At 41.2% G+C, this 20,453-nt stretch overlaps 1 protein-coding gene across 2 annotated transcripts in view; it reads right to left on the reverse strand.

Annotated features, from left to right (window-relative positions):
• Positions 1-20,453, reverse strand: part of DGKI (diacylglycerol kinase iota) — a 515,206-nt gene that overhangs the window by 250,289 nt on the left and 244,464 nt on the right. For both annotated transcript variants that reach the window (XM_061414831.1, XM_061414832.1), the window contains exons 7-8: positions 6,900-6,971; positions 2,833-2,949 (exon numbers count right to left, since the gene is read on the reverse strand). In XM_061414831.1, coding sequence (XP_061270815.1) covers positions 2,833-2,949; positions 6,900-6,971 — 189 coding nt within the window. The remainder of the gene's footprint in view (positions 1-2,832; positions 2,950-6,899; positions 6,972-20,453) is intronic.

Consider the following 20,453-nt stretch of genomic DNA (forward strand, 5'->3'; position numbering starts at 1 on the left):
GGCTGGTTTTAGCAACATGGTAAAGTAGCATGATATATCATTAACAGCTTGGATTTCAGAATCACAATTTGTGGGTTCAAATACATCTCATACCAATAATTGTATAGCCCCAGCTAATTTGTTTGACTTTTCTATTCCTGACTTTCTTCAGCTGCCAAGTGGGACTAATAAGAGCACTGTAACAATGAGATACTAAATGTATAGTACTTAAAATACACAACACATGTAAAGCATTCATAAATGTTAGCTTTCATTCTTATTATTACAATGTCCTGAATCATAGATGGGAATAAAAAGGTGGCTTATTAAAAAATTTTGGACTTTAGCATCCTGACTCTGAACTACTTTCCAAAAACCATTCCCACCAATCAGCTTTGCTAAGATACCAACTTATTATTATGAAAATTTACAAATGAAGGCAAACACAAAAGCATCTGTAAGGTCAAGGTCTCTTCATAGAAAACCTGTAGCTAAAAATTGAAGAGTAAAAATTGAAAAATCACCCTTTAACAAAATCTAATGAAATAAAAGATTTAGGCAACAATCTGTAATGGATAAAATTATAGATGAAAGACAGAGGGACAAATTTATAACAAATGGATTAGGATGACAGTTTCCGAATCCTAACACCACTAACAGTGAACAATCTGGTATTATGTTCCATTAAAAGCAACACTACAGAAAAAGACATCAATACCCATATAGTCCTTTTGCCAAGAAATTAAACCTGAATCTCAGTCCTTACATCTAAATATTTTTATAAGAAATATGGGTCATGATTTTAAATGAGGATTTAAAGGATTTTAAAGCACAATAAGGATACAATCAGTCAAAACTAAAATATGAGCTATGCTGTAGGTAAAGTGACCCAATTTATTCAATAAATAAATGGCAGGAAAAATAAGAGAGCAGAGTGCTATAGATTAAAAGAGATTTAAGAGATCAGTCCACAAAAAGGAAGTTGTAGACTTTGGATCTTAGTTTGAAAAAATGACTGTAAAAAAGATATATTTAAAACAATCAGAAAATAATTTAAGGATGCCACCTCAAATTAATTAATTTTGATGGGTGAAGTAATGGTATGGAATTGTCTTTCTGAAGTATTATCTTTCTGGGAAACAAAAGGTAGCATTTATAGATTAAACGGTATGCTAAACTTTGCTTTAAAATACCCTAGCAAAAGGAAAAAAGGGAGACTTGCACTTTCAAGAAGACAGAGTAAATGGGGTGGGGCCAGAGGAAACACGGGTGTGGCAGTGAAAAGGTAACATAAGGACGCGGACGGTGATGGAAGTGTTCTGCTCTTCACTGATGGTGTCGGCATCCTGGTTCCCATGTTATACCCTGATACTACAAGATGGTACCACGAGGAGAAAGTCTGTAATGGATACATGGGTTCCTTCTGTGCCCTTTCTTAGAACTGCATGGGAATCTCAAAACAAATTTAATTATGAAAAGAACAATACAGCGTGGCAAGGGACAGATGAAACAACAGCAGCAGCAGAAACGTTCATGGTTATAGAATTCATTATGATCATCTTTCTCTTCACTTGTGTGCAAATTTCCACAACCCAAGATCTTTTAAAGTTTACACAAGTAAACTTAGAGCTTCTCTGCAGAGTGATAGTGTCTTCTGGTTTTCCTGTTTTATCTTCAGTCGTCCAAAATCCCGTATCACTAGGTCATCCCACATACTCATGCTAGTTAAACAATTATATTTAAAAATATACATATATATATATATATAATTTTATTCAATCATTCCTTTGTTAAAAGGATAAAGTTTACATGGAGCAAAAATCTCCTTGGAGTCAGGCCTGAACAATCTTATGCTCTTCCCTTTTACTCACCCCCTACATAAACCTTCCTCTGCAGTCAACCTAGTCTCACAGCCCCATGGATATAATTTTGGACAAAGTATACTTGCTCCTGCCATTCTCCTGCATGTTATTCTCTTCTCCACTGATCTAAATCCCATCCATCTTTAAGGAAGCAGAATAAAACCCACCTGCTTCATGAAGCTCTCCCTGATCTTTCCTCAAAGTAATTACATGGTTCTTCAGAGCAAAGATCATGTATTACATTCACAGTGCTTAGTAGCCTTCTTGATACCATCAAGGTTTTTGATGAAAACGTGTTGATTTAACTGAATGTTTACTATAAAACAATTGGAGAGAGTTCTGAATTTTAGGGGGAAACACACGTACAAAAGAGCTTCTTGGTGGCTCAGACCTAAAGAATCAGCCTGCAATGCAGAAAGTACAAGGAGGCTTGAATACAGAATGAGATTAGCTGTTAAGAGGATAAATTCTACTTTGCCTTAAGGAAAGAGTGTTGCTCTCTAAGCAGGCCTCGTGTACTGGGGAAGGTCATGACCCACAGTCTGCGTTGGGGTTGGAAGTGGTGGGAATCGCAACCCAACACTGAAGCCTGCACCACCGTGGGCCCTCACAGTCACTCCCTGGGGTTGCCCAGGCTGCAAGAGAAGAGAGTCGTGTAAGAATCAGCTGCACGCACCGCTCACCACAGGGCTTTAAGGAACTCAGCAGAGCGCCCGGGCGAGAGAATACATATTAGCATCTGAATGGGGAGCAAGCACTCCTGCTGTGAAACTGTGATTTCTTTAGGAAGTAGAGGCTGGTTCCATGAGAGAGCCCAACAGCAGTATAGGGATGGGCTAAGGGGATGAACTGGGAAGCTAAGCATGGGCCTGTGGGGAGGAGTGAGCAGAGATCATAGGAACCCAGAGCCTCGTCAGGGGGGAGAAAAGCAAGAAGCAGCAGTTCCTTTTTCTCTGAGCTGGCCCAGCAGCACCAGGGTCCCGGCAGTTACCTGAGGTTTCTTCACCTTAATGATCCAGGTGGGCGGAACAATAACAGCAGCGTGAGCCCCCAGGGAGCAGGGTTCCTCAATCTGATGCAGCATGAAGCAGGTCACCTTATTGTGAAACTGAAGGGAAAAACAGGCCAGTAAACAATTCTGCATGGAGGGAAATGCTACCGCAAGAAGGAACAAGTGCTTGTGTGCATACTAAGCACACGCTTGCATGCACACACACCCATAGGGGTCCCACGCTCCTCATCACTGCACAACCAGTCCCAGGAACTTAAGAGACCAGACTACAGATTCATTCTACTTTATAGACTGATAACCACTGATTACAAGAACTCAGTTTATAGACCAGCTGAAACTTGATAGCCTTTTATAGGATATTCGGAGGGTTCTAGAAAGGCTAATTTTGCACATAATTTTGTTTCACTTGGTTTGTGCTCCTCACAGACTTGGCTGATTTGGGATAATGTTGAGAAGGAAATGAAGACAAGCAGAGTGTCATTCCTCCTATCTGCCTCTCATTTTTCTAGCCACAGACATCAATCCTTCCCAGTAGTCCCTCCAGTGTAAGGGACCCAGAAAAAAAAAAAAAAGTTTCTTCTAGAGAGTTGTTAGAGGGGAAACAAAGAGGCTGCTTCTGCTGGGTTTGTCTAAAGCTGCTGAAAAAATAATGGTCCTAGCACACTTGGCAAATCTAAAGTGCTTTTGATTTTTGAAAGGAAGGAAGTCAATATAGACTAATGATAATAACAATACCTAGGTTCCAGGGGCTTAACTCTATATCCCAATGGACTGAGTAACCTTAGGCCAATTACATTTCCAGTAATTTTTTTTTCTTTTTTGTGACTGTAAAGTGATAATAACGTGTGGTAGCATTTGTTTTCTAATAAACATCAAATCCCCATTATACAATCATGGGCTTTAAAATTTTAATCATAGTGATTTTTTTTAAAAAAATTAACAGTAGCTGCTACTTAGATTATACTTAATGTGACCACATAATTTATCATCTTAACTGAAACAATTTTAAGAATGAAAGGGAGCAGAGACAATAATTATGTTGGAACAGCAGACATAAATTAGGACTGTCTCAGGAAAACTGTCAAATATAGCCACCCCAATTACATCACATCAGGGCAATTTTATCTTTTCCGCTGAGTAGCTTCAAGATCTGACATGATCCAGTGGCAAATTACTAAACCAATTAAGCGTGAAATACTACTTAATAAGATAATAAATAATTCCTCCTAAATTGTTTGTGATTTGCAAACAATTTGATATACCAGAGAAATGTCATTTGAATTCCTTCTTTAAAAAGTAATTTTCTCTCAAATCATCCCATCTTCTCCTCCCACTGAGTCCAAAAGTCTGTTCTTTATGTCTGTCTCCTTTGCTGCCCTGAATGTAGGATTGTTGGCAACACAATATTGCAAAGTAATTATCCTCCAATTAAAATAAATTAAAAAAATAATTTTATTTTAATAATTCAAATAAATCTCCATATGAATAACCATTGCATTTCTAACACGGCAGGAATCTCAGAGACTGCCGACTCCAACTCTCACAATTTATACCTGAGTACTCTAGAGAGACTAAGACGTGTGTCTAAAACTGCATGACTTTTAAGGGGTAGAGTCAGGACCCGAATAAATGAAACCCAGCTCCCAAATACAGTTTTATTTTCTGCTACAGGAAGTGCCCACAGAAAGCACTCAATTTTTTGACATCAAATATCCTAGAAGGAATTACCTATAGTGTTAAAATACACCACCACCATAATCTGTCTTAAAAGGTTTTGTGTTTTTAGTCCTTGAAAAATCAACTTCTACAATGTGGGACCCTGGTAAACTGAACGATACATGTGCTGTGATTAGTCGCTCAGTTGTGTCCAACTTTGTAACCCCATGGACTGTAGCCAGCCAGGTTGTTTGTCCATGGGGATTTTCCAGGCAAGAATACTGGAGTAGGTTGCCATGCCCCCTTCCAGAGGATCTTCCCAGGTCTTCCCAGGGTTCAAACCCAGGGGTCTTGCATTACAGGTGGATTCTTTACCAACGGAGCCATCAGGGAAGCCCCCAAAGATACAAGAACTGATCAAAACTCTGCCACAAGGGTCAACTGAGAGTTGTTTTTTTAGTGATTCGATCGGACTACAGATTCACGAAAAGAAAGCACATGAGTTCATTGTCAAGCAGGACAGTTTCCAAATTAAATCACCTCGGATCAACCATCTAACCACAACCTGGCAGCTACAGGGTAGCAGCATGTGCACCCTATCTAAGGCCGGGCCGATGCTACCTGGCAAGTGTCATCTCACCGGATCAAGGAAACAGCAAGCATAGACAGTGTTGGGGACCCCGAGGGCCTAAATCTCCTTCTTCCTTTCCAAGCAAAGGCACTGTCTTGATGGCCAGTTGTAATTGGCATTTGCACAGTTCCTTGAGTGAAAGGAAACATGTTCCCTTATATTTGTGAACATGTTCTTGAACAGAAGCACAAAGACTACTTGTAAAACAATTACCTGAAAGGAGATAGAAATGCCAAGAACAAAAAGTGTGCCAGGAGGGTGATGCAGCAAACACTGAACTTTCCCGACCAAGGTGTCCCCACCAAGTAACAGCAGATCCTCCTGACATGTGGGGGCTAGTGAAAGTATGCCAGAGAAATTATTAGATTGAACCTGATGGAACTGCAAAGAAGCAAAAGTTTTTCACCCACAAAAAAAGCCAATTTCATGTGCTTCAAGTAAATGCATCTTCCACTCCTGCCTTGTGGTACTAGATAAAGCTGATGTGTGCAGTACATGTGCTAAGTTGCTTCAGTCAATCATGTCCGAGTCTTTGTGAACCCATGGACTGTAACCCACCAGGCTCCGCTGCCCATGGGATTCTCCAGGCAAGAATACTGGAGTGGGTTGCCATGCCCTCCTCCAGGGGAACTTTCCGACCGATGCACCCTGCGTCTCTTGTGTTGGCAGGTGGATTCTTTACCCCTAAGCCACCTGGAAGTCTGAAGTTTATCTGCACAGCCTTAACCCTTAAGCTTAAACAGCACAGCCCTTTATTTCCAGGTTGGCTGTGCAGTGAGGGGGAAATGTATCCCAATTACAAAGGCATTTAAAAGAACCAGTAAATTGAGAGATTAGAGCAGGGGTCCAGATTGTTTCTATAAAAGGACTGGATAGTAAATATATTAGTCTTATGGGGCCATACTGTTTCTGTTGCATTATTCAACTCTGCTGCTGGAGCAAAAAAGTAGCCAGAGACAACACATAAAGGATGGGCATGGATGTGTTCCAATAAAACTTTAGTTACAAAAACAGGCAGCAGTCAGATTTGGTTTACAAGCCATAGTTCGCTAACTTGTGAGTCAGTCTACATTGTCTAGTTAAAGAAAAACAATACGTTCATAGATCAAAAAAAAAAACAACCATCTGGTTGGGACAGAGCTGTTAAAAAATGAAAAAAAGAGAAGAGAGGAAAAGTAAAAAGGGAAATTATCAGTGGATCCATATGAGTATCCATGTTCAAATGTAAGAAAGAGTAACATTTCAATAAGCTTACAGCCAACCATAACAACATCCAAACCTAAGGAAGAATATAAGCCCACTCTAATCCTAACACAGTCTCATTAAAAAAAAAAAATTCACCCACATCAAAAACAGAAGAACCAAGATGTCTGAATTGCTTTGTCAGAGGGATTATCTAAGGTTGCAACTTCCTTCTACACAAGTTGTCATCGATGACCTAGTGTACTACAGGGCAAGTGGCCTTGGAGTGAAAATCCCTCAATTCTAGACTCAGAGATAGAATCAGGAGGGGATTTGCCAACCTGGGGTTCCAGGTTTCACTGTATATAAATAAAGGGGTTAATTTCTAGTTTCTCGCAGTTCATTTATCCTGTGGTTCTATAGTTCTAATGTGTCCTTCTCCCTCCACAGATCCTATGAGAGAAATAATACATAAATTAGGATAACGTTCCACTTACAGACAGGAGCTCCAGCAATGACATAATTCTATTTTGAGAAAACAGGAGCCCACTTTGTTTTATCTTATCCCCAAACTTACCGCCTGCTTGCACCAGGAACAGCTGATAGCCACAATCTCTTTACTGTGGAAGGAGAATTTTTGCTGGAAGCCCTAGAATATTAGAACAAGAGACAGAGAATTAAAAACCCCTTCCAACCGAGCATGCATCTGCCCTCCTGAAGTCCAAGGAAGTCAGTAAGGCCAGGCTTAAGGGAACTGAGACCGCAAATGCCACAGTGGGCACTTATATCTCCACCTTCTACCACCTTTCCTATCACCAAATTCTCTAAAGTGTGAGAGAGGAGGCACCAGTATTCACTTTACCACTGGCACTCAAAGTCAGCCACAAATACTTTTTTGCTTTGACCTCACTGTGTGGCATGTGGGATCTTAGTTCCCTGACCAGGGATTGAACCTGTGCCCTGTGCACTGGAAGGCAGAGTCTTAACCACTGGGCTGTGAGGGAAGTCCCCAAATCATCGGCCCCTCCACCAAGTAAATGAGGTTCTGATGCATTTTTATTTTAAGTTAAAAAGAAGCCTCTATTGGTTCACATGATTTTTTTAAACAGTGGTTCTCCATCTCAGAGGTCCTACACAACCTTACCATCAAGAAGCCACAAAGAGAGAAATGAAGCAGGAGGCAGTCAGGTGACCTAGAAGTGAGAGTCTGGGAGACGTCCAAGGGTGGAGAAGGAAATTCAAACACTCTCATCATCCCCTTGGGATGTCAGGACTCAAAACAAGCAGCTTTCAATTTCCATTTTTCGCCAGCAAATGGCAATGAGATTAATGGAATGGCAAACACAATCCTCTTAATGAACAAACAGAATTACTTTTCCATCAAGGAAAGAAGAGATGCTTTTTGGCCGCTGTTGTCCCTAAATAATTACCAGAGAGAAGTACACAGTAACTCTCAAGGAAATTTTTTTAGCTTTCCCAAAGCTCACCCATTTCTATCTGCTTTGAAATCTAAGCCAAACAAACTAATGCAGATCAATGACCCAAAACTCTTAAAGCTTTTTAAGTGACCCAAAGCAAACAGAAAGATGTGATGGGCAGGAAAGCTTTAAAGGCAATGAGCTGCATGTCTTGCTTAATGTGTACAGATAACTTTGAGTTTAAAGAAAGTCAATTTCAGTCAGTCAGTCAGTTCAGTCGCTCAGTCGTGTCCGACTCTTTGCGACCCCATGAATCGCAGCACGCCAGGCCTCCCTGTCCATCACCAACTCCCGGAGTTCACTCAGACTCACGTCCATTGAGTCAGTGATGCCATCCAGCCATCTCATCCTCTGTCGTCCCCTTCTCCTCCTGCCCCCAATCCCTCCCAGCATCAGAGTCTTTTCCAATGAGTCAACTCTTCGTGTGAGGTGGCCAAAGTACTGGAGTTTCAGCTTTAGCATCATTCCTTCCAAAGAAATCCCAGGGCTGATCTCCTTCAGAATGGACTGGTTGGATCTCCTTGCAGTCCAAGGGACTCTCAAGAGTCTTCTCCAACACCACAGTTCAAAAGCATCAACTCTTCGGCGCTCAGCTTTCTTCACAGTCCAACTCTCACATCCATACATGACCACTGGAAAAACCATAGCCTTGACTAGACAGACCTTTGTTAGCAAAGTAATGTCTCTGCTTTTCAGTATGCTATCTAGGTTGGTCATAACTTTCCTTCCAAGGAGCAAGCATCTTTACACATTATTAAAAGAAGTCCTATTGGCATTTTTGCAGTCCCCATAATTCCTACCTGTCTGCAGCATTTTATATACTAACGAGCATTTCCTCCTTTGTGGTCCTCTGGCCTCTCCTGATTTCCTAAAACACATCCCAATTCTCCTCCTTCCTCTCCACCTTCTGCACGTGGACAGGAGACTGGGACCAGTGTCAAACCTTGGTGCTCTGCAATTCCACCTTTAATCCTTCTCTTTTTTGTCCAACCTCAAATCCCACTTCAAGAAATGTGACCTCTTCTTAACACTGGACTTTCCTGGATTCTGAAAAGTTTCTCCGTCAATATCCCTTTCTCAACAACTTAAGCGATTATAGAATCGCTCAGTGCAGAGGCATTCACAAAACAAGCATGAGTCTGCTATCCTCACAAAAGCCTGCTTGCAGTGTGGGTCCTTGGCTGGCATTAGGGAACCTGAATTTCGGGAGGGGTTCCCCAGTTGAGGGTGGCTCACTGTGCCTGAATTGTTGGTACAAACACCCTGGTGTATGAACAGCTGCTTTCCTTCTGGGAGTCTGGAGGCCGGGTCTGTGTGGGGCAGGGGGTGATTATGTCACCGGACCCCCAAGAAAAACCTGACCACCAAGTCTCAGATGAGACCCAGGAGACAGTATTTCACGCAAGTTGCTGCAACCTGTGTTGGAAAAATTAAGTGTGTCCTTTGCAACTGTCAGAAGACTTCTGGTGCTTTACACTTGGTTTCTGCAGGACCTTATCCCATGTTCCTTTCCTCTGTTGACTCTGCTTTGTAGCTGTTTGTTAAAATAAATCACAGCTGTGAGTAATATTTCCCACATAGCTCAGTTGGTAAAGAATCTGTCTGCAATGCAGGAGACCCTGGTTCGATTCCTGGGTTGGGAAGATCGGCTGGAGAAGGGATAGGCTACCCATTCCAGTATTCTTGGGCTTCCCTGGTGGCTTAGCTGGTAAAGAATCCACCTGCAATGTGGGAGACCTGGGTTCGATCAGACATGGCAAATCACTTAACCCTCTGTCTTCTTCCTTCATCCATCTGGAAGTGGTCATAAAAATACAAACCTCTCCAACACCACTGAGTAGTTATAAGCATCCAATAAAGCAATGCATTTGAAAAGTCCTTTATAACACAGTATACAGAAGGAGCACATTTACTGTTGGAACCTCTTCTAAGTTCTTGCTAACAAAGTCCTCCAGTATCATATGTGTGACTAGCAATGCTATATTCAATTGTATTAGCTCATCTCTCTACTGACTATTGGCCTTCTGACTTCAGGGAGAAACAGATCCAGTCCAGTGTGGCCCTAACAGCCTGGCTGAAAGCAGAAAGCCACCAGGCCAGCCACAACTGGGGCGCTGGATACTGTGTTTATGTAGAGTTGTGGTGGGTCCCATGGAAATGAGCCTAGTGGCAATTTGCTCTCTGTTTCAGACTCTAGTCTGGCATAGTCACAGTGGCCATGGCTTCAGGGTTACTATCTAACAGAAAGACCTAAGTAGAACACCCTGGCAATGCCAAAGAATGCTCAAACTACCGCACAATTGCACTCATCTCACACACTAGTAAAGTAATGCTCAATATTCTCCAAGCCAGGCTTCAATAATACCTGAACCTGGAACTTCCAGATGTTCAAGCTGGTTTTAGAAAAGGCAGAGGAACCAGAGATCAAATTGCCAACATCTGCTGGATCATCAAAAAAGCAAGGGAGTTCCAGAAAAACATCTACTTCTGCTTTATCAACTATGCCAAAGCCTTTGACTATGTGGATTACAATAAACTGTGGAAAATTCTGAAAGAGATAGGAATACCAGACCATCTGACCTGCCTCTTGAGAAATCTGTATGCAGGTCAGGAAGCAACAGTTAGAACTGGACATGGAACAACAGACTGGTTCCAAATAGGGAAAGGAGTACGTCAAGGCTGTATATTGTCACCCTGTTTATTTAACTTATACACAGAGTAAATCATGAGAAACTCTGGGCTGGAGGAAGCACAAGCTGGAATCAAGATTGCCGGGAGAAATATCAATAACCTCAGACATACAGATGATACCACCCTTATGGCAGAAGGTGAAGAACTAAAGAGTCTCTTGATGAAAGTGAATGAAGAGAGTGAAAAAGTTGGCTTAAAGCTCAACATTCAGAAAACAAAGATATTGGCATCTGGTCCCATCACTTCATGGCAATTAGATGGAGAAACAGCGGCAGACTTTATTTTGGGGGGCTCCGAAATGACTGCAGATGGTGACTGCAGCCATGAAATTAAAAGACGCTTACTCCTTGGGAGAAAGGTTATGACCAACCTAGACAGCATGTTAAAAAGCAGAGACGTTACTTTGCCACAAAGGTCCATCTAGTCAAAGCTATGACTTTTCCAGTAGTCATGTATGGATGTGAGAGTTGGACTATAAAAAAAGCTGAGTGCCAAAGAATTGGTGCTTTTGAACTATGGTGTTGGAAAAGACTCTTGAGAGTCCCTTAGACTGCAAGGAGATCAAACCAGTCAATCCTAAAGGAAATCAGTCCTGAATATTCATTGGAAGGACTGATGCTGAAGGTGAAACTCCAATACTTTGGCTACCTGATGCAAAGAGCTTATTTATTTGTAAAGACCCTGGTGCTGGGAAAGATTGAAGGCAGGAGGAGAAGGGGACAACAGAGGATGAGATGGTTGGATAGCATCACCGACTCAATGGACATGGGTTTGAGTAAACTCTGGAAGTTGGTCATGGACAGGGAGGCCTGGCGTGCTGCAGTCCATGGGGTCGCAAAGAGTCAGACATGACTGAGTGACTGAAAACTGAGAACACCCTGGAGCCTCCATGATCCCACAGGCAGGTTTTGGCTGGGATCTCAGCACAGCAAGAAAAGGCAGATTCCTAATTACCTATTTATAAATGCTGGCCCAAATCTGATATTATGATACCGATAGATGCCCTAGCTGAATTTCAATTGACTCTGATTGTTAAGGGCTACTTCATTCATCACTATCCACAAGGAAAACAGGGGTGTGAGGTCAAATGTGCTGGAGCTAACTTCAGAATTATAAATGCCAAGAACCTTGAGGGATAGAGTTGAGTTTTTAGAATAAAGTTTAAACATCATGTATTCTGAGCAGCTAGAACTTTGTTGCCTCTTTTTCTTGCGCACCCAAGGGCATACACCAAATAGCACTCAGTTCTATAGCCTTGGCTGAAACCAGGAAAGAGAGCTTTACTTGAAACAAACTTTCTTATTGTTTATGTATTTAACTGAGATTTGGGTGAGGGAATTTCCTGACTATAGTTCCAGTCCCTGTACGATTTGATTCAGCCCAAGAGATACTGCTCTTGCCTCCAAAACTTTAACCACTGACAGCAAAATAAACCTCGCCATGTCCACTTGCATATTCAAGACTCACAAAGTATTACAAAAGCAAACCCAAGGGAATTATTTAAGGCTGAATCAATATCCATCTTAGCACCCCACTCCAGTACTCTTGCCTGGAAAATCCCATGGATGGAGGAGCCTGGTAGGCTGCAGTCCATGAGGTCGCTAAGAGTCGGACACGACTGAGCGACTTCACTTTCACTTTTCATGTATTGGAGAAGGAAATGGCAATCCACTCCAGTGTTCTTGCCTGGAGAATCCCAGGGACAGAGGAGCCTGGTAGGAGGCCGTCTATGGGGTCGCACAGAGTTGAACACGACTGAAGTGACTTAGCAGCAGCAGCAGCAGCAGCAACACAGAGTACTTCATTTTTGCTCAAATATTCCCTTTCATTTTTGAAAAATGTATATCCTCTTTTACGCATATTATGTTTAGTATCTAATAAAATGATCATCCTAAGTTTAATTAGATGCAAAGTTCATTATTACTAGAAAAACAAAATTGAAAATTTACCATGTTTTAATTAAAAATTTAAAATGAAACTATTATAGCACTCTTGTAAACTTATCCAGTGGGATAGAAGTACTATAGCGATTTGATACAATGTGGAAGGAAATTTTTCCCACTGGAGCAGATCTCAAACTGCCTGTGCCATTCCCATGCAACTGCTTTTAACCAGCGGAAGCTGACAGCCAGTGATGACGTTCAGCGTTTCACCAGCTGAAGCTAAGTAACTGAGACTTTTGAGTGACCCAGGTATAGACCCACACCAACCAACCTAAGTGAAAACTTTTTTCTAACCAAGAAAAACTGACGTTTGACCTTTGAGTGACCCACAGGCAAACTCACACCAACCTCACTGAAAACTTCTTTCTGACTAATAAAACATGGAACCTATTTAACTGATGATCTACAGACTTACAAATTGTCCTGTACAGAGCTTAACCTTCAATAGTTAATTAGCAAAGTCTTCATGAACCGGTCTCTTTCCTCATAAGTACAAATTGTTAACTTCCTCCCGTCAACAAACTATTCAGCCCCATTTTCCATGAACAGGTACACCCTTGCCTGACAATGCGAATCACTGGATATTAGACTAGTTTTATAATATGCCTTTTCCTTGGCTTTATCATAGTGTAAAAATGGTACCATTAATGTTGTAGTTTATGCAAGATTAGGGTTTATTTAATCATAAAAATCTAATTTACTTGAGCATCCTAAAGCCTCCTATACTGATTTTACTGGTTTTAATTCACACATTTCATAAACAGTCAAGATTTTCAAAATGTAGACATAAATTGAAGTAAAACTGAGTTAAAATAAATAACAGCTTTATAAACTGAATTACAGTAACCAATTTTTCTAACTTCTGACAGTGCTGCAAATTATATGAATCTACAGTTACTTTATTAAGATTATCTTTGAAAAATCGAAATTTTTGTTCACTGGGTTTAACTATGTGGCATTAAGAGCTCTGAAAATTTATGTCCTTATTGGTCATAATAAACTCACTCAAGGGTAATCACTGATTCATGTACAAAGACTGACATTTATTATTCCTTGATAGAGCCTTTATGTCCCTCCCCCTTTTTTTTTTTTGTAATTACAATTCATTAATCAGAGCCAGTCTTCTTATTCTCAGATAGTTTCTGCTTTTTCTATTAATTTATCCAAAGGCCCTTGCTATTAATACAAGCTACAGGTCAAAAATTGAGTATCCGGACCAGGAGTGGAGGTGGGGTGGGAGGAGCAGAATTTAGAGCACAGGATTCTCAACACAATCCTGTTACCACAAACTTGGAAGAGTGTATGAAGTGCCTAAGGCATGATGTCCAGAATATTTTCATCAGATGCAGATATTTCATGGAAGCAGGAGGCTTAACCTTATAATTAAAGTATAATTGAAATTAAGCCTAGAACAATGGGCACAGATCTACATTTCAGTTTACATGTTAACTATTTAACTGTGTTCATATTTTTATGACCACTCTGATTCTAGGATAAAAATGCTTGATACATGGCCAAAATTGCATACAAAATGGTAACTGTTAGTTTTATGTCTTTGTCCTAGAATACCAGGGAAGTTCCTTGTATGAAAATATTTATCTAATGGTACAACTAGCTACAATTAAAATAATAATGGTCTTCCATGAAAATTAATGTCCATCTCCGCCCCATAACTGATAACCTTCCCAATAAAAATTATAACTTTAATGTTGATAATATTCACCAAAGTGAAAGTCGCTTAGTCGTGTCAGACTCTTTGCGACCCCATGGACTATTACAGTCCATGGAATTCTCCAGGTCAGAATACTGGAGTGGGTAGCCTTTCCCTTCTCCAGGGAATCATCCCAACCCAGGGATCTAACCCAGGTCTCCCACACTGCACACAGATTCTTTACCAGCTGAGCCACAAGGGAAGCTTGATAATATTCACCAAGCAGGTCGTTTTTCGGAAAATTTGTTTTTAACCAAAACTACGTTTTTTAAAAGACAGGACTGATGTTATCACAGTTACCAACTACAAATCATTACATATATTCTGAGAAGTCCTATAGTCTATAATCCTGCTGACAGTATGACATTCCAGGACATAACTGGCTATAGTCTCTACCCTTAACTAATGGAGGAAAATGCTATTCTGCTGGTAAAACTAATTACACTTTCTTTTGGTGTAAAATTAGACTTTTTCTGTAACAGCTCCCAGACAACTGAGAAAGATACTGACAAAACTGCTGAAATTATTTAGATTGTGCTCCTTCTGATTTCATGAATTTATGACAAAGGAATGCCACCATATAATGCATGCTTTAGAGAAATAAAAGATCCTGCTACCTAGAAACAGCTTTGACTTCACTTTGGGATTTTAATAGTAAACTGATGGGTTTTCCAGCTGTCTCTGATATAGCAACTCTAGCAGGCCTACTTCTGTGAGATTTTGATTTCTACTTCCTCTATCACAGCAATTCTGGTATCTCTACCTCACTTAACATGGATTTTTTTTTTTTTTACTAATAATTATAGTATTATTATAGCAAAAAAATACAAATTAGAATCAGTCAAAGGAGAGATATATAGGTCAATATCTAGAAGGTTTTGAAACATAAATATCCACTGTCCTCTCTCTGTGCAGTCAGGATATGTAACCATCATGTCATTCTTGAAAAAAATTTTTTAATTGGAGGATAGATTTGTTGCTGTTGCTGCTGTTCAAGTTTCAAATGCCATTCTAGAGTTAGATCTACTCAATCCACTCTTCTTGCTAGTATCTAAGATGACCTAATAATCTTTTCACACCAATATACCCAGTCTGGAATGTGCAGTGGCTGCTCAGAGAGAAAAAGGAATATATCTCGAAAAATCTAGCTGTAGGACCTAACCAATATATACCAACAGGAAAAGGAAAGTGTGCATTGGACTGGGTCCTGGGCGGGCAGGACTTAATGTTGAATAAAAGAGGGTTTCTCAATGTGGGAGCATTCTACAACAAAGAATTTAATACATTATCAGGACCCCCAGACTATAGCACTAACACTAGGATGCTAAAATCAATACTAGAATGGGGTCTGAAAACTTGAGTGAAAAATGAGTGTTCAGTGAAGGAGCAATGCCAGAATTGCTGTGACAGAGGAAGAAGGAATCAAAATCATACAGAAATAGGCAAATTAGAGTTGCCATGGCATTCCAGGGACAGGTGAATAGAGTTCTATATGCTCCTTGCGGTTTCTCTTCTGCTCATGCATTTTAAAGATTCTCTCTATTAAACACATCAAATTACATAATTTGAGTGTGAGATCTCTTTCCTTCCTGGACCCTAAAAGAAAGTGAAAACGTTAGTCGCTTAGTCGTGTTTGACTCTGTAACCCCTTGGACAGTAGCCCGCCAGGCTCCTCTATCCATGGGATTTTCCAGGCAAAAATACTGGAGTGGGTAGACATTCCCTTTTCCAGGGGATCGTCCAAACCACGGAAATGAAACCAGGTCTCCTGCATTTCAGGCAGATTCTCCATGGTTTGAGCTACCAGGGAAGCCTGGACCCTGACTCTTACACAATGTAGGATTACGAATGAAAACAATGTAAACTCAAGCGGTGATCATAAACATGCAGCCTGGTGGTGAGTGAGTGGTAAAGCAACTGAACCACAAGCAGTCTCATTTGCTATTCATTATATGCCACACACACTCAAACACATTCAAGGATCGCAAGAAAATTAGTCCAAATATTTACTGTTAATTTTTAAAAAGCAGAAAGTGAAACTACAAACACTCTTAGCTATAAACACTTACTAATAAGCCCAAATGTTTTTAAACCATCAGTTTAAAAATTTGGTTTTGGTAAGTGAATATATTTATTACCCCATCCGAATGGATAAACTATGGAATAATCTGCATAGAAGCGTGTGTGTGGCAGGGGGGAGGGGTGGCAGGGGGGAATGGTTTAGAAATCTCTGGATATGTAAGAATGTACAGCCAACCATACTGATGAAAACTATGCATAGCACAAAAAATCTGAAATGAACCTTCAACCACCTAGTCTGCAAATGGAAAGAGAGTCACTAGGTTTCTTCTAATCCAGGGGATAAACCAGGCTCCAAAGAAGGGTTATTTATTATCCAGCAAGGAGATGGATTTAAGACCACCCCATGCCACAATTGCTTGAGCCTGTGAGAATCCATAAGCAGCTGTATTATAAACACAGGAGATGAATATAACAGTACAGTATTATAGGAACTTTATGTGAAGAGCTGGGACCAAAGACTTCCCCCACAGACAGCTGTGATGAGAAGCGCCCTGTGAGCACTCCTATGCCTGGGGACACTGGCCGGGAAGAGAGACATGGTCACAGCAACTCAGACTGCAGGGTGTCCAGTTCTTCCTCTGTGGTTGACCACGCCAACAGAAGGCAAGGCCAGAAAGGGGCGTGTAATATGACGCTAGGGAATATTTGTCACAAGATATACAATGCTTATTGATTTTCTTTTAATAAAATTTCTCTATTATGGCTTGAAAACTACTGAGGGGGTGCCAGCTACTAGGCTGTCCAGTGAAAGCAGTTTTTCCAAATCCTTCCTACTGTTCACATCTCTGACCTTAAAATTGGCTGTGCCTACCTGTTCATTCTCTCTTATGCATACACATGTGCACATTCTTATGGGAAAGTTATAGACAGTCTATACTTCACTAAGTAAGAGAAAATTCGTAATCCCGAGTGCAACACCAGGGCTTTCCTGGTGGCTCAGTCAGTAAAGAATTCGCCTGCAATGCAGGAGACAAAGATTCAATCCCTGGGTCGGGAAGATCCCCTGGAGTAGGAAATGGCAACCCATTCCAGTATTCTTGCCTGGGAAATCCCATGGACAGAAGAGCCCGGTGGCCTACAGTCTATGAGGTTGCAAAGAGTCGGATATGACTTAGTGACTAATCCACCACCACTAGGGCAACACTAGAAAGGGAAGGAGATGGACCCAATGAAGGAGGGTCATGTGAGGGCAAAGGGCTGACCTCTTTTTGTTTCCAGCTGTGGAAAAGGGCTGGTAAGCATCTTTCAACTCCCCCTCCCTCCTCCTCCTATTTTTACCTCTTCCCCTCCCCCCCTTTTTCCTCCTCCCCCTTTTATTCTATTTTGTCTGCTTTTAATCTATTTTCTAGCCTGGAAAGATTCCAGGCTAGAAAGGAACCATCTGGAAGTCACTGTGTTGAACTGGAGGAGATATTACCAGTTATAATGGAAGAAGGGGCATACCCTTGAGGCTAAAGAATGTAGCCTTCCAAAGAAGAGCTTGGTGACCAATGGCTGCAGCATATTTTCTTTCCAGGCACTGGGCAAACAACAAAATTAATCAAACTTTTTTCCCGGTCTCACCCTCCACACAACCTAGGTGGCCAAAACTTCCCTGCCTCCCTCTATTGTCAAAAATGCATACTGGTCAGCTCATCCCAGTGCTTGACCCAAAGGAGTCACATGAATAAATACACTTATTAGAAATGAGTTGATGAGGACTATAATTTCCCAAATTATCTTCCACTCTACCAAATCAAAACATCCTTTATTGAGACCAGCTTCTTGTTGTTGATCAGTCACTCAGTAGTGTCCAGCTCTTTGAGACTCCATGGACTGCAGCATGCCAGGCCTCCCTGTCTTTCATCATCTCTTGAAGTTTGCCCAAGTTCACGTCCGTTGCATCAGTGATGCAATCAAACCATCTCATCCACTGACACCCTTTCTTCTCCTCCTGCTCTCAATCTTTCCCAGCATCAGGGACTTTTCCAAAGAGTTGGCTATTCACATCAGATGACCAAAATACTGGCGCTTCAGCTTCAGCATCAGTCCTCCCAACAAGTATGCAGGATTGATTTCCCTTAAGATGGAGAAACAGTGGAAACAGTGGCAGACTTTATTTTTTGGGGCTCCAAAATCACTGCAGATGGTGACTGCAGCCATGAAATTAAAAGACACTTACTCCTTGGAAGGAAAGTTATAGCCAACCTAGACAGCATATTCAAAAACAGAGACATTACTTTGCCAACAAAGGTCCGTCTAGTCAAGGCTATGGTTTTTATAGTGGTCATGTATGGATGTGAGTTGGACTGTGAAGAAAGCTGAGCGCCAAAGAATTGATGCTTTTGAACTGTGGTGTTGGAGAAGACTCTTGAGAGTCCCTTGGACTGCAAGGAAATCCAACCAGTTCATCGTAAAGGAGATCAGTCCTGAGTGTTCTTTGGAAGGACTGTTACTAAAGCTGAAACTCCAATACTTTGGCCACCTGATGTGAAGAGTTGAATCATTGGAAAAGACTCTGATGCTGAGAGGGATTGAAGGCAGGAGGAGAAGGGGACGACAGAGGATGAGATGGCTGGATGGCATCACTGACTTGATGGACGTGAGTTTGAGTGAACTCCGGGAATTGGTGATGGACAGGGAGGCCTGGCATGCTGCAATTCATGGGGTCGCAGAGAGTCAGACACAACTGAGCGACTAAACTGAACTGAAGATAGACTGGTTTGATCTCCTTGCAACCAAAGGACTCTCAGGAGTCTTTTCCAACACCACAATTCAAAGGCATTAATTCTTTGGTGCTCTGCCTTCTTTAAGGTCCAGCTCTCAGAATGACACATGAGTAGTGGCAAGACCATAGCCTTGATTATAGGGACTTTTTCAGCAGAGTAATGTCTCTGCTTTTAACACACTGTCTAGGTTTGTCATAGCTTTCCTGCCAAGAAGCAATCATCTGATTTCATGGTTGAAGCCATCATCCACAGTGATTTTAGAGCCCAAGAAGAGGAAATCTGTCACTATGTCACCTTTTCTCCTTCCATTTCCATGAAGTAATGGGGTTGGATGCCATGATCTTAGTTTTGTTTAATATTTAGTTTTAAGCCAGCTCTTTTACACTCCTCCTTCACCCTCATCAAGAGGCTCTTTAGTTCCTCTTTGCTTTCTGCCATTAGGGTAGCATCAACAGCATATCTGAGGTTGTTGATGTTTCTCCAGCCTATCTTGATTCCAGCTTGCAACTCATCCAGCCCCGCATTTCTCATGATGTGCTCAGCATATAGATTAAACAAACAGGGTGACAGCAGACAGCCCTGTCATACTCCTTTCTCAATCTTGAAGCAATCAGTTGTTCCATATAGGGATCTAATTGTTGCTTCTTGAACCACCTACAGGCTTTTTGGGAGACAGGTAAGGTAGTCTGGTATTCCCAACTCTCTAAGGGCTTTCCACAGTTTGTCATGATCCACACAGTCAAAAGCTTTAGTGTAGTTGATGAAACTGAGATAGACGTTTTTCTGGAACTCCCTTGCTTTCTATATAATCCAGCAAAATGTTGGCAATTTGATCTCTGGTTCCTCTTCCTTTTCTAAACCCAGCCTGGACATCTGGAGTTCTTGGTTCACATAATGCTGAAGCCTAGCATGCAAGATTTTAAGCATGACCTTACTAGCAAAGAAATAGAGGGAAACAATAGAATTGGAAAGACTAGAGATCTCTTAAAGAAAATCTGAGATACCAAGGAAATATTCCATGCAAAGACTGGCACAAATAAGGGACAGAAATGGTAGGGACCTAACTAAAGCAAAAGATATTAAGAAAAAGTGGCAAGAATACACAGAAGAATTATACAAAAAAGATCTTCAGGACCCAGATAATCACACTGGTGTGATCACTCACCTAGAGCCAGATATCCTGGAATGCAAAGTCAAGTGGGCCTTAGGAAGCATCACTACGAACAAAGCTAGTGGAGGTGATAGAATTCCAGTTGAGCTATTTCAGATCCTAAAAGATGATACTGTGGGGAGGGAGGAGGGAGGAGGGTTCAGGATGGGGAACACATGTATACCTGTGGCGGATTCATTTTGATATTTGGCAAAACTAATACAATTATGTAAAGTTTAAAAATAAAATAAAATTTAAAAAAAAAGATGATACTGTGAAAGTGTTGCCCTCAATATGAATGCAAATTTGGAAAACTCAACAGTGGCCATAGGACTGGAAAAGGTCAGTTTTCATTCCAATTCCAAAGA

The sequence above is a fragment of the Bos javanicus genome, chromosome 4 (genome assembly GCF_032452875.1).
Source record: "Bos javanicus breed banteng chromosome 4, ARS-OSU_banteng_1.0, whole genome shotgun sequence".
NCBI lineage: Eukaryota > Metazoa > Chordata > Mammalia > Artiodactyla > Bovidae > Bos > Bos javanicus.